Source organism: Eleginops maclovinus, chromosome 23 (genome assembly GCF_036324505.1).
Source record: "Eleginops maclovinus isolate JMC-PN-2008 ecotype Puerto Natales chromosome 23, JC_Emac_rtc_rv5, whole genome shotgun sequence".
Lineage (NCBI taxonomy): Eukaryota > Metazoa > Chordata > Actinopteri > Perciformes > Eleginopidae > Eleginops > Eleginops maclovinus.
The window spans coordinates 13,506,346-13,522,129 of NC_086371.1; the positions used below are offsets into that span (position 1 = coordinate 13,506,346).

Sequence of the window (15,784 nt, forward strand, 5' to 3'; positions counted from 1 at the left end):
GTACAAAATGTCAAACATGTAGCAAAACATCCATCATATGCAGTGGTGACACACACACACACACACACACACACACACACACACACACACACACACACACACACACACACACACACTCCTTCCTAGCTGTAAAAAGGAAAGCTTAGTGACTTCTTTGATGCTTCCCTACATATCCATTGCTCTGTTTTCCTCCTTGCACCATTCCTGCTCTCGTCACTCACATGGGGAATTTTGCGTTTCCATGACAATCACAGCAGAGGAGGAAATGGATTAGGTACTTTGCGCTTTCTATGCTGGGGGGGTATGGTAGCTGCATGTGTGTCAGTGCTGGATTGGGGGAGGGCGTGCTTATGGGGTGCACGGTGTGTAAAGAGGGATTGGGGTTATGGTTGATCGCAGTTTGTGTGTGAGGGTGTTTTTGTGTGTGGGTGTGTGGCAGGGGGATTGAGGGGGAGGAGATACCCTCAAACCCCGTCGCACCAGATGGAAGCTTTTGATCTCTTCAGAACACACATTTTTTTATCTCAGTGAGTGAATGGAGAACACATTTTAGTCAATTAGATAGCTCTTCATTTGGCCTTTCTCCCTGTAAGCAGATCACATGCTTTCTTTTGTACGTGACCCTTGACCTGTGACATAGTAAAGCAAAACCTAAAGCTAACAGGGAAAAATCTCCCTCTCATTTTGTCCGCCCAAAACCTCATGGCAGCAGGTCATAATGGGGGAATCAACCCTTATTCTCCCTTAATTCAACTCTCACTATCCCTCAGTCAGTCTTTCCCCCTTCATTCCTTACCGCCCATCTCCCCCTGTCTGATTTCCATCCTCCCAGCTGAGAAAACAGGCGCGAAAGGTCTTGGCAGAGAGGAGGAGAGAGAGAAAGAGTAGAGAGGGGCTTTTCAGATGAAGAGAAAAAGGGTTTGCTGCGTTGAAAGGGAGCATTGTTTTGTTCTTCCACATTGCAACAGCTCCATCTCTGTGATTTAGTCGAGCCAGCACATTACTGTGTCTCTTTAAATCAGGGTACTGTTAGCCTTAGCAACATTCAGGCTCCATTGCTCCAATGTTCCTGCTCAAAGACCCCCCCTCTTCTGTCAGCCAAAGACCACTGAACTCAGTAGTTCAGTCTGCCTGATGGGCACATTCCTTTCAGCTGAAATACTAAATGAAAACATGCCAGGGAATTATGTAACACATGTAAAAAAGATTATGAATGAATGTGATAAGGGCTGTGCAGCACAGCCAGTGTGTATTTTTAGTACTGGCTCAGCGTGCCAACAGAAAAAAAGTTCCCAATTCCTTCTCTGTGTTTTTTTTTTATAAGGAACTTCAATCAAGTGTTCTTCTCTCTACACTGCATGATACATTAACCCACTGCTGTCTGTTTATGGGTCTCTGAAACTTTCAGATGTAATCTCCCCTATGTGTGACATTCCGCTTTAGGCTCTGTGCTGTGAATCTATACATTTCATGCTAGGGGTTTCCCCCGACAAAGTCCAGAGGGGCTGGTCTTTATCCATGCTCTGTTCCTACTGTGTGTATCCTCAGAGAAGTGCTCTGTCCTGCAACATGTGGGGACCCAACACACTGCAGAAACAGCTGCAGGTTGGGAGGAAGGAGGGGAAAAGGGGAAGAAGAAGAAGAGAGGAAGTCAAAGGAGTACGATGGGGGGGGTTTTTCCTTTTGCTGGACTACTGAGTGAGAGGAAATATGAGTAGAAGAGGCGCCAAACAAACACATCCTGTCCCGCCACTAGCAGATGTTTCGTCACATCCTGCTTTGTCCGTACATGGTTCAGGCTTGAAATTAGATCCTTGTTTCCTCTCACTGGTCCTTCCTGTCAGCTCACACACTGAGAGAAGAAATGCAGCTCTGCACCACTTTTTGCTACATTATTTTGACTAGAATCTAGACAAATAGGATTACATTTGATGACAAGGTATTCAAGAAATGTGTTTTTCAGCACTTGAATTTATGTTGTGAGAAACTGATTTTTTTACTTACTCACAAGTGTGCCCATTTCCATGTTTCACATACAGGATGTGATCCCTTTTATTCTCTCTCATGTCCAGGCGGTCTGACTAATGTCATTACCGCTCACAAGGCAGTCCATTGTCAAGTTCCAGTCTTCTACTGACTCCCCTATTTGACAACCATGCTATACATCACTGTTTTTAAAGTTTTTTTGTCTTAGTGTGTGTCACTCTCTTGTGTATCTGTGTGTGTGTGTGTGTGTGTGTGTGTGTGTGTGTGTGTGTGTGTGTGTGTGTGTGTGTGTGTGTGTGTGTGTGTGTGTGTGTGTGTGTGTGTGTGTGTGTGTGTGTGTGTGTGTGTGTGTGTGTGTGTGTGTGTGTCGTAATGAGCAGGAATGTGCTTAATTAGGCGACACAGAGTGAGGGGCATGAAGGGGGCAAGAAAAGAACAATCTCCCCATTCTGCTGGGTCTCCTGTCCAGGAAATTGGTGACACATGGCGACAGTCAGGACAGCAGAAGTCTCTGTGAGTCGGAGGATGAACATCAGCTGACTAAGGAACTTTAAAGCTTTTGTAAATGCATACACATAATGTAACCATGTGTCCAATTTCCTTTGATTGTTATATCTCAAAGTGAGTCTCATACTGTGCGGATCTCCAGTAAAGCTAACTGGGACAAACCCACAGAACGTTATTATCTCTGACTCATCCACTTGTGTCTGCGTGGGATTTGCTGCACTCTGCCATGTTTTCTGCATATGTCTCTCTCAGGGTTGCCAGGTTTCACTAATGGCTGAATATGCTTGTCTTATTGCAGGTCATTCAGCTCCACCAGGCCCCGAGCGGAGTCAGTGATGGCCGCTACATAGATCTGTAATAAAGATGTGGAGAACAGCATCCAGAGGCTAGGACCGACAGTTGCCGAGGCAACCACATAACACATTGAGAGAAGAGCGAGAGGATTCGGCCATTTTGGCAAATCATAATAAAAGATATTCAAAGCATCTCTAAAAAATATATAATTAGCTGCCACAGTCGAGCATTTCATCATTAAAAGTCATACAAAATGTCAACGTTTAGAATAGTTCATTAAAATGTCAAAGTGTTGTTTGCCATTGATAGTATAACTATATTATTTTGTAAAAACAATGGGATACTTTCCTGTACAACTTCATACAAATAATATAATATTTGTCATAGAAAACCAAACTATAGTTTGGCATAAACATTTCATAAAAGAGGTAGTAAAAAAGTCATGGTATAATTTACCCTGAAAAAAGGTTTCTATAGTTTTCAATAAAGGAATTGATTAAAAGCATATAAACAAATTACAGTAGTCAGGTAAAACAAATAAGAAAAGATACGTGTTTGTGAGCTAGCAGAATAAAATAATCTTCCAGTCTTATCTCATACATAGCTCTTGAGCTTGTGTAATCTTCAGGCAGTAACTCAGTCAAAACCCATCAGCTTGTGTTAGAGTGAACGCCTGATTCATGAACACATCATCTCCATCTCCTCTGTCCCTCCTTCCCTCCCCCAACATCTGCAGCAGTGAGTTAAAGCCAGGTCCTTTTGTTTTGCTTAGTGACGGTCCATGGGCTATTTATAGCTTCTATGTTATTGTGTAAGACCTTGTGAAAGGCACAAAGACTGCCATGTTCCCTGTAGTGGCCCCAGGATCTGTGAGAGGAGGGTTAAAGAACATGTGGCTCTTGAATGATGAGCTAAAGGAGGAGACAGCAAATTCAAGTGGAATAAAATATATAAATACGTTCACTTAGTAAAGATAGTTTACTTAAATTCTCGTTACCATTCATCTCTTCAACAATAGCATACAAAATATAAGGTCAGGATTGAGGGTATTTGTGTTATAAGATTTGTACTAATCATCTAGTTATGAGGGCTCTTACAGGTCTCATTTGAACTACTTGGTTTTCATCACCTATAAAAGATAAACAACAACATTATACGGCTAAAACAAAACTCAATTTTTACCAATTTGTTTTTGGTACTGCTTTCACTGAAATTGATTTCGCTCCAGTGATTCTTAAATCCCTAATTGACTCAATTGAATGATGTTTTGCAATTTAATTAGACTCATTATTAAGTAGATGTGTTGTACAGTTCAAGATAGGGAATCATTTTATCACCAGAAGCATAGTAATAAAGTTTTCTAATTAATTATTCTCTTTTGTCATTTGACAAGGGAGCAGCAGTAAGAACGGTTATCAAGTCTTTGTTATTTAATTAGAAATTATATTTTGTGGCCTCATTGAGTTTTCTTCTTAATCCCTTTTAACTGCTACAGTGCTACACAGACGCAAAGAACACCTGAAATGGACCAAGGAGAGAGCAAAGCTTTGTGGGAAAAAAGCAATAGGGCTGCGGTCCTGCTAAAAGTGGGTCACAGAAAAAAAGTGCATGAAAAGAATTTTAATGCACAGCAAACTGCATCCAACAGCACCTGATGTTTTTCACAGGTGAGTAACAATAATTAGCAACGTATGATGCAAAATGTTAACTCACACACTCTGTAGCCTGTTATACCATGACACATAGAAGCATAAAACAAACACACAAGATTTTTTTTTTTAATGATTTCAGAATCGTTTTATTTGAAATGTCAGTGTTCAAGAGAAAATAAAACAGCAATATAAATATTAGCATAAAAATAAGAGAGTAACACAGGGGTAAAGCGTGGGGGATAAGCATTTGATAAGAAAGATAATACAGCAGGATAGAATAGTATTAATTCAGCAGCGGACAGACACACATATATAATATTTATAATCATTTGTTCATATGGACAGAAAGAGAATGAGAGGCATTCTTTCACAAATGCACAAGAAAAGATCACCGCAAAAGAACATTGAGAGGTTACAGAAGGATAGAAACATTTCCATATTTTTGTTTTGTTTTTTTGTTTCTTTACAGGGTGATAAAATATATAGAGAAAATGAACACAAAAATATGCGCAACACATATCACAAGTTAACTAGTCTACGTGTGTCACTTTGTTTACTTATCTAAAGTTGTCTTTAATTATTTATTTACACTGAAGAGTTAGTTGGCTTCCATGGTGCTTAGTTACTACATTGCAACACAAACTGTTGAAGAACATCTCAGATTTTTACTCATTATTGATTCTTTTTTTTTTAACTGTGGTTTTCTTATTTTTCTTGAAAAACAAAATGCAACACATTCCAGTAGTAAGCCACGCCTTGTGGAGAGGGACTTTTATTTTGAAAATGTTGGATGTTGTCCCTACTATACAAACAACTGGCTCATACCATCGACAGGGCTTGTGTGTATTTACAGTGGGGAAGATCCTCACAGGACTAGGGAGTGGAGGGGGGAGGTGAGCGGTACAGAGGCAAAGGGGATTTAATTTGAGGTTTTTTTTCTCAAAGGGCTCTCGAGTGGTATCTCCTCACCAGCAGGGACAGCTGTGCTTGGCTCTGTTGACCTCTACCTGGGTCAGTGCATTAGAGAGTTTAAGGGAAGGACAGATCAACAGTGGTTCCTCTGTACATTCAGTGGGTAGAGCCAAGTGGTTCCCCCCCCCGGTTGATGTAATGGTGTCACCCAGGTCTGTGTAACCCTCACCTCACCACTCCCCCTGACCCAGCCTGCAAGCTGGCTTTTCTCATGCAGTTGTATCCGGCGGGAAGCCTGACAGACAGATGGACGGCAAAGTAAAGACTTCATATCATAAAACAAACAATTCCTCTATGCTATTAAATCTCCCAAAGAAAAACATATCTTTCTGTGTCACATCAACACATTTCTTCAACACTTTGAGAGTGTGAGGGGTAAATACTCCTGCAAAGTGTCCAGGGACTCCTAAGAACTTAAGTTTACCACATCTATGCATTTCCCTAAAGAGCGAAGTGATTGCTACCCCTACATCTCATCTTCAAATTACTATCAGTGCATTTCTCTTGATTTGGCTCCCAACGTGGGGAAGTGAGTGAGGGGAGCACAGGAGCTGGGTGTAAGGAGGGAGGCTTCAGGGTGCAGGACATGTTTGTGCCCATCTGGTGTTTTAAAAGACACGCTGCTACCTACTGCAAGGACAGCTTGGCTAGTGACTCCATGACAACACCATGCCGCCCCATCCGCTGCCTGCCCGTCCTCTGGGTGCATGCTCTGGTCACAAAAATATCAGGAGATTAAAATCTTATTTTTCTTAAACTATGATTACAAAAGTATTTTTTTTGTTGTTTTGAGTCAATTAAATGCTACATGTGCATTCTATTGACCTGCGATTGGAGGGAGGATAACAGATTTAGGATGTCCTCCTCCTTGCTTTTGAAATGCATAGTTTGCAACTCTAAACTATTATATGTGGTTTGAACCTTAAAGAGCATGCAGAAGAGTTTGTAATACCTGTCAAACAACAGCCTTATATCATCAGGACTTATGCTTTAAGATCCTGCAAGGCTGATCCTATATAGGAATCTAATGGATGGCAACTAGCGTACTTTACAATAGCTGTCTTTCCATCGAGAGAAAGAGCACAATAAATCCAACATGAAAGACATTAACATTTCATCTCTGAATACATCACTGCGTATAGCCTTGTCATCCCAGCAAGGTTACTTACACTGAATTTCTATGTCCAAGATCATTTGCCAAAACAAAAACAAAAACAAAAACCACAATAACCCCCCATACCCTGCCAAAATTATCTACTGACAAAGATTATGTGAGCAATACTAGACCTTTAGCACAGCACGGGTAATCAACACCAACAATAGCCTTTGGCACATTCAAGACACTTTCAAAGAACCATCAACATCCATCCAAAGTCCACGTGGTCAAAGGTGATTTGCTGTCATTATTTAGACCGTGGCTAACAAGAGTGAGAGCAGAGCAGTAAGATACTTAATGGGGGGGGGGGGGTATGGGGGGTTGAATATCTCATCAGAGGCCGGGTTTATCTTTCATCCATCTCCCTCCATCCAACTCTACTTCTTCTCTTTCTTGGTGGACTTCTTCTTGGAGGCAGGGGTCTGGGCGGCCTTGGGGGGCTCGGGCTGGGACGTCATCTGGGCCGTCATCTGGGCTGTCATCTGGGCTGTCATCTGGGCCGGGGGCAGTGCCTGCTGGGCGGCCTGCTGGGCTGTGGCCTGCTGCTGCTGGGGGTTGGAGGTGAGGGTGGCCGTGCTACCGGGGATGTAGACGTTCTGGCGATAGTCGGGCACGTGCTGCAGGGTGAACTGTGGGCTGTACCGGGTGCTCAGGCCCATTGTACCGGGTCCCAGTGTGGCCGTAGCCTCGCTCACTTCTGGGGGGAAGAGAGACAGAGTGGGGGGAATAAGGGGTGAGGAGGGAGTGGAGAGAGGGATGAAATTTGTTAGACAACAAGAATGTGAAAGTTTTAGTATGACAGTGTTATATAAAAATATTGGAAATAGGTCTTAAAAGGAGATTAAACTACAAGATAAGGTATTTCATTACAGGGAGATTTGAATTAAACATATCCTGTTGTTTAGGCAAAACATGAGGTTGCAGTGGCTAAAAAGAGGCAAAGAGGTGTTACACAATGGCTGATTGTGTGCAGATGTTTTTTTTCTTAACAGAGTTGAGGAAACGTCTCTCCAGCATCCTCCTCTGTGTCTTTATCTCGCATGGCCTGAGTGTGTGTGCGCATGACGTAGCTGTTCGGCTCATAACTCTCCCACAGCCCCTGCATTGCAGAGCCTGAGACATAAACGCCCCCTCCCCCATCCTGTGGCTCGTCTCAGCCCTATTAAAAACTCTGAAAACAGTCATGCTTACTATCTTCCAAAGAGCCAAAGCAAGTGACTGAAAACACAATTGAATAATATTTCTGCTCTCATAGTGCTTTGTCAACTCATTGCAGGATAACTCCTGCACTGCGCTTATCGACGTCCCGTATTTATCACTGTTTTGTCCTGCCTTAATGAATGCACTAACTGTTCATTTTGTCTAAATTTGTGCTGACATGCAGCTCACCACTGTGCCTTTTTCTCTCTGTCTCTGACGGAAAAATTCCACACAACGTCCGGTGCAGTGTCCAAGAGGGGGAGGGTGTTATTGTGTGTGTGTAGAGGGAGGTGTGTCAGTGGTTTAAATTACAGTGGAAACAATGGCTTGAGTCTATTTAGTAATAAATATTGTCAAGTTTGTCCCTCCATCCTATCTGTGGATGACTGTCACTACATGTGGTGTTGCTAAGTCTTCTTTCAGGGCCAATGTAATGTTTATTCCTCCATGTTATTGACATAGGATGTCACAGTTTCAGCCCAAAGATGAATCATTGTATATCCCCCCTAAGTGCTGGATAGTCACTGCAGGAACAGAGAAATAGGGCAGTGGAAAGAGGACATTTTGGGATGAGCTATGTAGCTCTATAGCCGTCTGTCTATTATAAAACACTGTACATGTCATCAGTGTGTACAGTGGAAACATGCGTCTGTGAATGTTATTAAATTCAACACGACGACTGTACTGTTTACCTGATGGACTGCAGGTAGTTATGTCCACTGTCTGACTATTGTCTGGATAATTAACAGCACACAACCACGACATGGAAACATCAATGTAAACCGGGAGAGCTTTATCAATGAGCGAGGCTGTGTAGTTGCCCTCCAACCAAACTGAAACCTAAATAAACAAACCCTGCCCACGCACCCTCACTAAGCTTGTGAAGAGAAAGTAATTGGTTTGGAAAAAGAGTAGAAGAATCGATAGTAGGGAGGAAAAAGATGACGAGGTATAGGACCCACCGTTAGCTGCAGCCATCAGGGCCTGGAGCTGCTCAGCCTCAGTTGGGGGCTGGGGCCAGGGGCCAGTTCCCATGGCAACCTCGGGTCCTCCAGTTGCGCTGAGGAGAAAAAGAGGAGAACAACTGTGAATAACGGGTAATTTGTACTCCTTGATGTGTGTGTGTGTGTGTGTGTGTGTGTGTGTTTTGCCTAGGTTTGGCAGTTTGTGGTTTATGATGTAAAGCAGCTGATGGCAAAATACACAGCCTGAGGGAAAGTCAGCAAGGATAGCAATAAGGACGTATAGTTCACAAAACAAGGTGTGTCCCAAACAAACACTTAAACACACTTTGTCCGTCTGCACACAAGCGTGTTTGTGCATTCGGACACAGTTAACATTGTACAACGTTCACACTGTCTCTCCGGTGTGTCCAAGGGCTCTGCGTGTTCTAGTAAATCTGATTAAATATTTAATGGTCCCAACTTTAAAGGAAATAGCTGTCTGCATAGTCACACATGCAGTGCTCAGTAGGCACTGAACATTTCCATCTGGGCAAACTTCACCTTCAAAGGCATGTTTATTTAAAGTCTGCAATTTGCATGTGGGGGCAATAAAGGAGAAAGCAGACCTGCGCTGTATTATGCTCACCTTAATTCCATTCCCACACCAAGACAAGCTGTACATGACAACTAGGTCACAATACTTAAATACCCGCTCTGCTCCTGTTCCCAATGTGTTAATTAAAATCCTATTTGGATATTAAGATGATAGTATGATTCGCCACCACACTGCATTATGTTACCATCATTGTACCGACAAATTGTGACACAATAAATAACTAACAAACGTCACTTCACTTCATTAGAAGACCAGCAGGAGTAAAAAAAAAAATATCATCTAGAGCAACAACAATATAACTTGTCTCTTGACCTCCTAACTTGTGTGTCTGTGTGTTTAATTAATGGGTTGTTCAACAGTTTTTGGTAATAACAAACCACCTGAGCACATTTAGTAGAAGATCATAACCCACAGGGACATGGCTAAAAGATACAGCTCCAAAGAGGACTACAAAAAAAAGACATATCAAGGTCTCATTTCCTACTCTCTAACAAACACAGGTTATAATAATACATGAAGGATAAAGGACTGTATATAGATGGTCTGTTGAATACATGCGAGATAAAGAGGAACTCTCTCTTTTCTATTTAAAACCAACAACAAAAAAACTCTGACAAATCGCTCCGCCCCAGGGAATTAAGAGAAAGTAAGGGACACAATAAGGGAAAAGGGTAAGGAATTCTAACATGAAACAGGGATTTGTTAAAGAGCAGGTTGCCAGATCTCTCTGCCAAAACTCTGAAGTGGGTTCTAGTTCGGCACCAGAGAGAGACTGAAGGACAGAAGCAGGCAGCCAATTAGAAACAGGCTTGGTACGAGCAAGGTCAGTAAAGCTAGGGAAGCCATCTTGTGGCCCTTCACATCACTTAAGATAAATGGGAATGCTTCATTTAAGCTAAATGATCAACTCTCTGTACTTATCACATCCTGCAGTTGAGTCAAGCACTTCCTGAGGTTAGGATTATCACTTCCTGTGGGCAAGATTGTGAACTGTGGTCCAGATGGATGTCCTTGATTAGCAGGACAGGACCATGTGTTTCCTTTGCAACCTAACCTAACATGACAGGTTTTATTTCCGAGGATGGCTCGTCTTTTTATTTGGTGGAGAACCTGCTGGACTTTTTTCAGGTCCATTTAGGCAGTCTCAGGGTGTACATGCTAACATCTGAGCTCAAGAGATTTATGTAGAGTGCTGTTTACTTCATTGAGTAACTTTCTAACCAGCTTTTAAATAAATCAATGATGGAACAGCTGTCTGTATTGTCTCTTACTTGTTGTCTGCTGTTGATAAATCACATGAAAAAGCCACATGTGGTGAAGTTGAGCTACAACCATCACAGACATACATCAAAGGCAACATTGTATGGCAGGCCAGTCTCCAAGAAGGAGTGAAAACAAGAGCTCTCAGAGTATGACTATATGTACAGCACACATAAAAAGGCAATACAAATCTTCAAACACTGCACGCAAAATCAAAAGTTTCACAATCCTTTCTACGCCACAGCAGGCATTGTGGCCTATGCACATCGATCAACAAACCCCATCAAACTTTCAGGGAGACTAACAGAAGCTATAGGTTAGGTACATCTACACACAGCACAGCACTCAACTGCAGTGCACTACCTATCATATTTTAGCCACTCTGCCCTTATCAGCTGATTTGTATTCAGGTCCCCTTTTCACCCAACAGTGACTTGACAAAAAACATTCATCAGCTCATAAGGACAGAAAATGACCATAACGTGTTTACATCTAAATGAGTACCTTGTCCCTTCCTTCGGCGTCCATCGTATGTGTGTACCGTATGGCATGTGGGGACTAGAAACACAAGAAGTTATACAGTCTGAAAGAACCATTAAATATTGATCTGAAATTTTGAACGAGGCAAAAATAAAAGGAAAATGTTGAGACTTTGTGCTCTAGATCTCTACTGCAATGGAATTGTGTATACCTTTGTATAGAATGACAGACAAATGCCCCGAGTATGACGATAAGAGTAAACATATTGACGAAATGTTAAAAAAGCATATTGGCAAACAGAAATCTGATATTGCTAAAGTTTGATGATTCAATTATAATGTAATAAAGTTTGAGGTTCCTAGTCTGTCATATATATTTAAAATACCAATGGGAAGATAGTTTTCTAGTTCTCCACCACTAAGATAAAGTATGTCCAATGTATTCCTCCTACCCCAGTGGAATTCTAAAATGACTGTGGTGTGTGTGTCTATGAGCCTAACATTTTCCTGACTTGGCTCATCAGAGCGTTTTACCCAGCTGGTATGTTTCAGGGAGAAGCCTTGACTCATAGAATGTGTTGTGCAATCATTGTCGTGAAAACTACTCGCACTGCCTTTTAGCCCACACAATATGGGCAAATAGCAACCATCGACCATCGACATACAGAACACTCTCTTTAAGACGCACAAGTGAACTAAAGAAACATTTTTTATGTATTGTCAATTAAGCAAGTCAGAACGACATCTCAGATGTTAGAAAATGAAGAGCGCTGAAGAAGGATAAATACCCTATCCCATCCCCCCACTAGCTCTGGTCACAGTCCCTCATCAGTAGTACTGAGTGATGGTGCACAGGCCCAGAGAGCGCAGAGAGGAGAGGAACAGGAGGGGAGGGGGAGGGGAAGCTGCTGCAGCCATTTTATAAAGCAGCCTGAAATCAGAGAGATGCTCATTCAGGAAACTAAACCAGGAATCTGAATTCACTGAGCAGTTCATGCCACGAAATGCTCATTACAATGTTTGTTTTAAATCAGACTGAAATGGTTGCACTGTGACTGTGATGTCTTCAGTACTTTACAATCAGCTCTGCTGGCAGTGAGGTATTATAGTTACAGTAGTCACTACCATCCCCCTCCTGTTTTTATTCCTCATCCTTCATCCCTCTCTCAGTCTTTACAATAAGCTTGCCTTGTGCAGCACAATAATATGTCCTTGACTTTACTGACCATCTTATCACTGTGTGTGTGATTGTGTGTGTCTCAGTTTACTCACCCACTAGGTCCGGGTCTCTGTCCCTGAGTGAAGCGCCAGTCATTGTTGGGGGGCTTTTGCTGTGAAGAGAGCAGAAGTTGCAACATGATTCATGTGTTTCATTGGGACATAGCAGGATGGTTTTGAGGTGTAACTTTTGGCTTGCAAGATGTTTCTTTGTGGTTGACACATCTGTGTGTGATGGTGTATGTTGTGTGTCTGCCTGTGATTTGTAAAATATTTTCTGTTTCTCTTTGTTTCGAGGCTCAAAAAAGGGTTATAGTTGGAAACAAATATTTGTATGCTCAGGCATCCATGTTGTTCCAAGAGCTGTGGAGCATAACATGCTGCAGGGGACAAACACACACACACACACGCACAGAGAAACAAACACACAAACTGGAGCGCTGCTGATAAAACGCAACTCAAAACAAAAGGAAAAAGGAAGATAATATCAAAAAGAGAGTTGTTTTTTGTATAATAAGCTCATAAGATTTCCATCTTAAACAGCTCTTTTTTACTAAATGACCTCAAAAACACAAACAAAACTATTAAACCCCCCTCCCCCCCCCCCCCCCCCAAAGAAAATGAGGGTTCCTTCCTAGCAAATACATGGCTTAATATAATAATATTTGTAATAAATGCAGAGGGCAGAGAGAGTCCTTGAAAGGCTGCGTTGTTATTTTTATACCAAAACATCATGGATACAAGGATACAATGGTGGCTCCGCAGTGATAAAAGCCTCTCTACTCTCTCTGCTACTCTCTATGAATGTGTTCAAGCCCATTGCACTCTAGTCCATCTCTACCTCACTGGCCATGCCATCATGTCTTTTCCATCTCTCTAGCACTTTTCCTCTCTCAGGCTCTCTTGTTGTGCAGCGATGCAGTGAATAGACCCTTGGCATGGCTCCAGATTCTGCTGCCTAATCCACACAAGAGCTCCCTGGAGAAAGACGCCAGCAGCATGATGTGCTGCATTATTAAAAGAGCTGTTCTACCCGAGGGAATGATGGAAAGAAGCAAGAGAGCAACAGAAAGAGAAAATACCTATACAAAAGGAACAGTCATGACTGAGGCCCCTATTAGCATACAGGTAAACAAGACACAAATGCACCAGTAAACCACAAAGAACAACAAGCAAAACAGTATATTGAAACAAGGTGAAGGGAATATGGTTCCTTTCTCAATGCAGACTAAAGAAGTGACTGCCATCGTACTTAAAGGTCAATTACAGAGAACTGGACTGTAACTAAAAAAAAAAGGGTAGTGTGAATTGTACACATCCACAACAATTATTGATGCTCCATGAAGCATTGAGTGAAAATAGCTAACAGTAGACCTCCTCTCACCCAAAAGTTCTGTTTTGCCTTGGTGTCAACAAAAGAAAGGAACAATAAAGTCTGATAAAGAGAAGTGTGCTTAGTTCTGTCCACATAAGTAATGCAATGCCAGAATTTACACATTTTCATAATTGCAATATAAAACCATAGTGGATGAGGATGAGCAGAGGAGGGTATAAATGATCTCTTATGCTCCTATCAGGGCCGAGCTGGGCTGATGTTTCGAGTGTAAAAATAGAGTCAAAGATGTGTGTGGGCACATGAGTCCGTCTGAGCTTTGGTATGGAGAGAATAGGATCAGCACTGAGTACAAACATACATCCACAGAGAGGCCCGGCATTCCAGCTGTGTGACTCGTTCTGACCACACAGACACACACTTGTCATTTCCAAGGTCTTATACCACTGCAGGCATGCGGCATAAAGCGTCATAGACTATACATGCTGGAATCTTGGACCCCACTGCTGGAGCATGCTTTATTGAAGGCCACCTCACTGCACCTACACATCACAAGCTAAACTATCACTCAAACAAACCGAGCCTTGTTAGGAGCTGCTGAGTTTTTTTTTTTGGTAAAGATTGATTCAAATCCATTGACTTAAGCTCCAATTATCAGAGCATCTCTTTTTGCATGCTGGGATCATCAGGGGTTATAAACTGATCACATCTGGATTTAATCCAACATGTTTGAAGCATGTGAATGTAAGCTAAAACATTTGATTTACTTCTTCGCCACCGTGATACACAAAGTTTTATCCAGTTGCTCAAAAATAACAGAAATGTAATATCTTCTCCTTCTCTCCCTCTGTCAGGGGTAAAACATAAAGTAAAGGTAAGCACTTCCTATGCACATACAGGTACATCTGGTACTCTTTATGTAATATTCAGGTTCATAACATGCAAGCTAGTATTGATGTTAAAATAACTTTGGCTGGACTACACTACGTGCTTTGCCTGATAAATTACATGGCACTCACATACACAATGAGAGATAGAAAAGCATAATGTATGGTAGATACTTAAAAAACAATTATGTTGCAAAACCCTTCAAGGACAATTTTTTTGTGAATCGCATGAGCCCGTTGTAACACGACATGCAGCTTCATGTTCTAAAAAAAAAGACTATCTACAAAAGACTTGGTCTATCTAAGTGCACGTGCCAACACTTATAAACTACCAAAGACTCAAAGATTGAAACACATGTTCAAGAGAATATTTAGATCCTGCTTTAAACCTATGTTTGTAATGGTATGGAGAGGGGAAGAATTGCTAAAATGAAAGGGAAGAGGCAACTTGGTGAGTCGTGAAATTAGGATTACATGGCATGTTTCTGTGTCCACTGAGCCAGAAGTCTAAATTAATCTTGGGAATATTTCCCCTTTAATGCAAATGATGTACATTTCGCAGGCAAATTGGAAAAAAGTAAACTTGCAACTTATTTTTTTCACCATTACTTTTAGGAAAAACTGTCAATACAATATTCCCTCCAAATGTCTAGTGTTAGCACATGTATGCCAAAACAACATATAGCATATGAATAGAGGATACAAAGAGGGCAGTGGGAATTGCTTGACAATTGGACTCCTAGGCCCCAAGGACCTCCTAAAACTACACACCACTAGTGGCTACTTGTGCCTGATGCGTTGTACACATAATCTCACATGCAGGCATATAAGTGATGGCTGCTGCTCTATAGTCATTATGGCCTGTGCTCTCTGTCGCTGTGGCACACGTGCGTAAAAGCTATCCATCCTTCCTCTTTGTCTATCCCTCCATCTCTTTTCCTCTGTTCTCTTCATTACACACGCGTCACCAGAACAGGGGGACAGATGGTACCCTGCTGACATCAGGGACAAACTAATTAAGCACAGAGTGGCTATGTAATTCAGACTGAAGAGAAACAGGACAATCTTAAAAGAGTAAACACCCTGTTGTGAGGAGAAGAAATTGTTATTACCAAAACACCACGGCAACAATATTGACCTTAAACTAAATTCAACATGCAATATGACATGGCTGTGAATAGACCCTGAGGATAAATGTTAAGGATGAGAAAACCTCATACTTTTACCTATTAAATTCCCTAAAGTGACGCACCGTCAGCCATCTTCCCTGACAGTGCTTG

The 15,784-nt window shown here is 41.8% G+C and overlaps 1 protein-coding gene across 37 annotated transcripts in view; it reads right to left on the reverse strand.

The window, feature by feature from the left end:
• Positions 1 to 5,118: 5,118 nt before the first annotated feature.
• LOC134859890 (protocadherin gamma-C5-like) overlaps positions 5,119 to 15,784 on the reverse strand; it is a 196,874-nt gene continuing 186,208 nt past the window's right edge. For 15 of the 37 annotated variants that reach the window (XM_063876665.1, XM_063876664.1, XM_063876643.1 and 12 more), the window contains exons 2-5: positions 12,339 to 12,397; positions 11,092 to 11,145; positions 8,730 to 8,827; positions 5,119 to 7,264 (exon numbers count right to left, since the gene is read on the reverse strand). In XM_063876665.1, coding sequence (XP_063732735.1) covers positions 6,945 to 7,264; positions 8,730 to 8,827; positions 11,092 to 11,145; positions 12,339 to 12,397 — 531 coding nt within the window. In that variant the 3' untranslated portion in view covers positions 5,119 to 6,944. The remainder of the gene's footprint in view (positions 7,265 to 8,729; positions 8,828 to 11,091; positions 11,146 to 12,338; positions 12,398 to 15,784) is intronic. The other 22 variants (XM_063876675.1, XM_063876673.1, XM_063876667.1 and 19 more) reach the window with 3 other exon arrangements.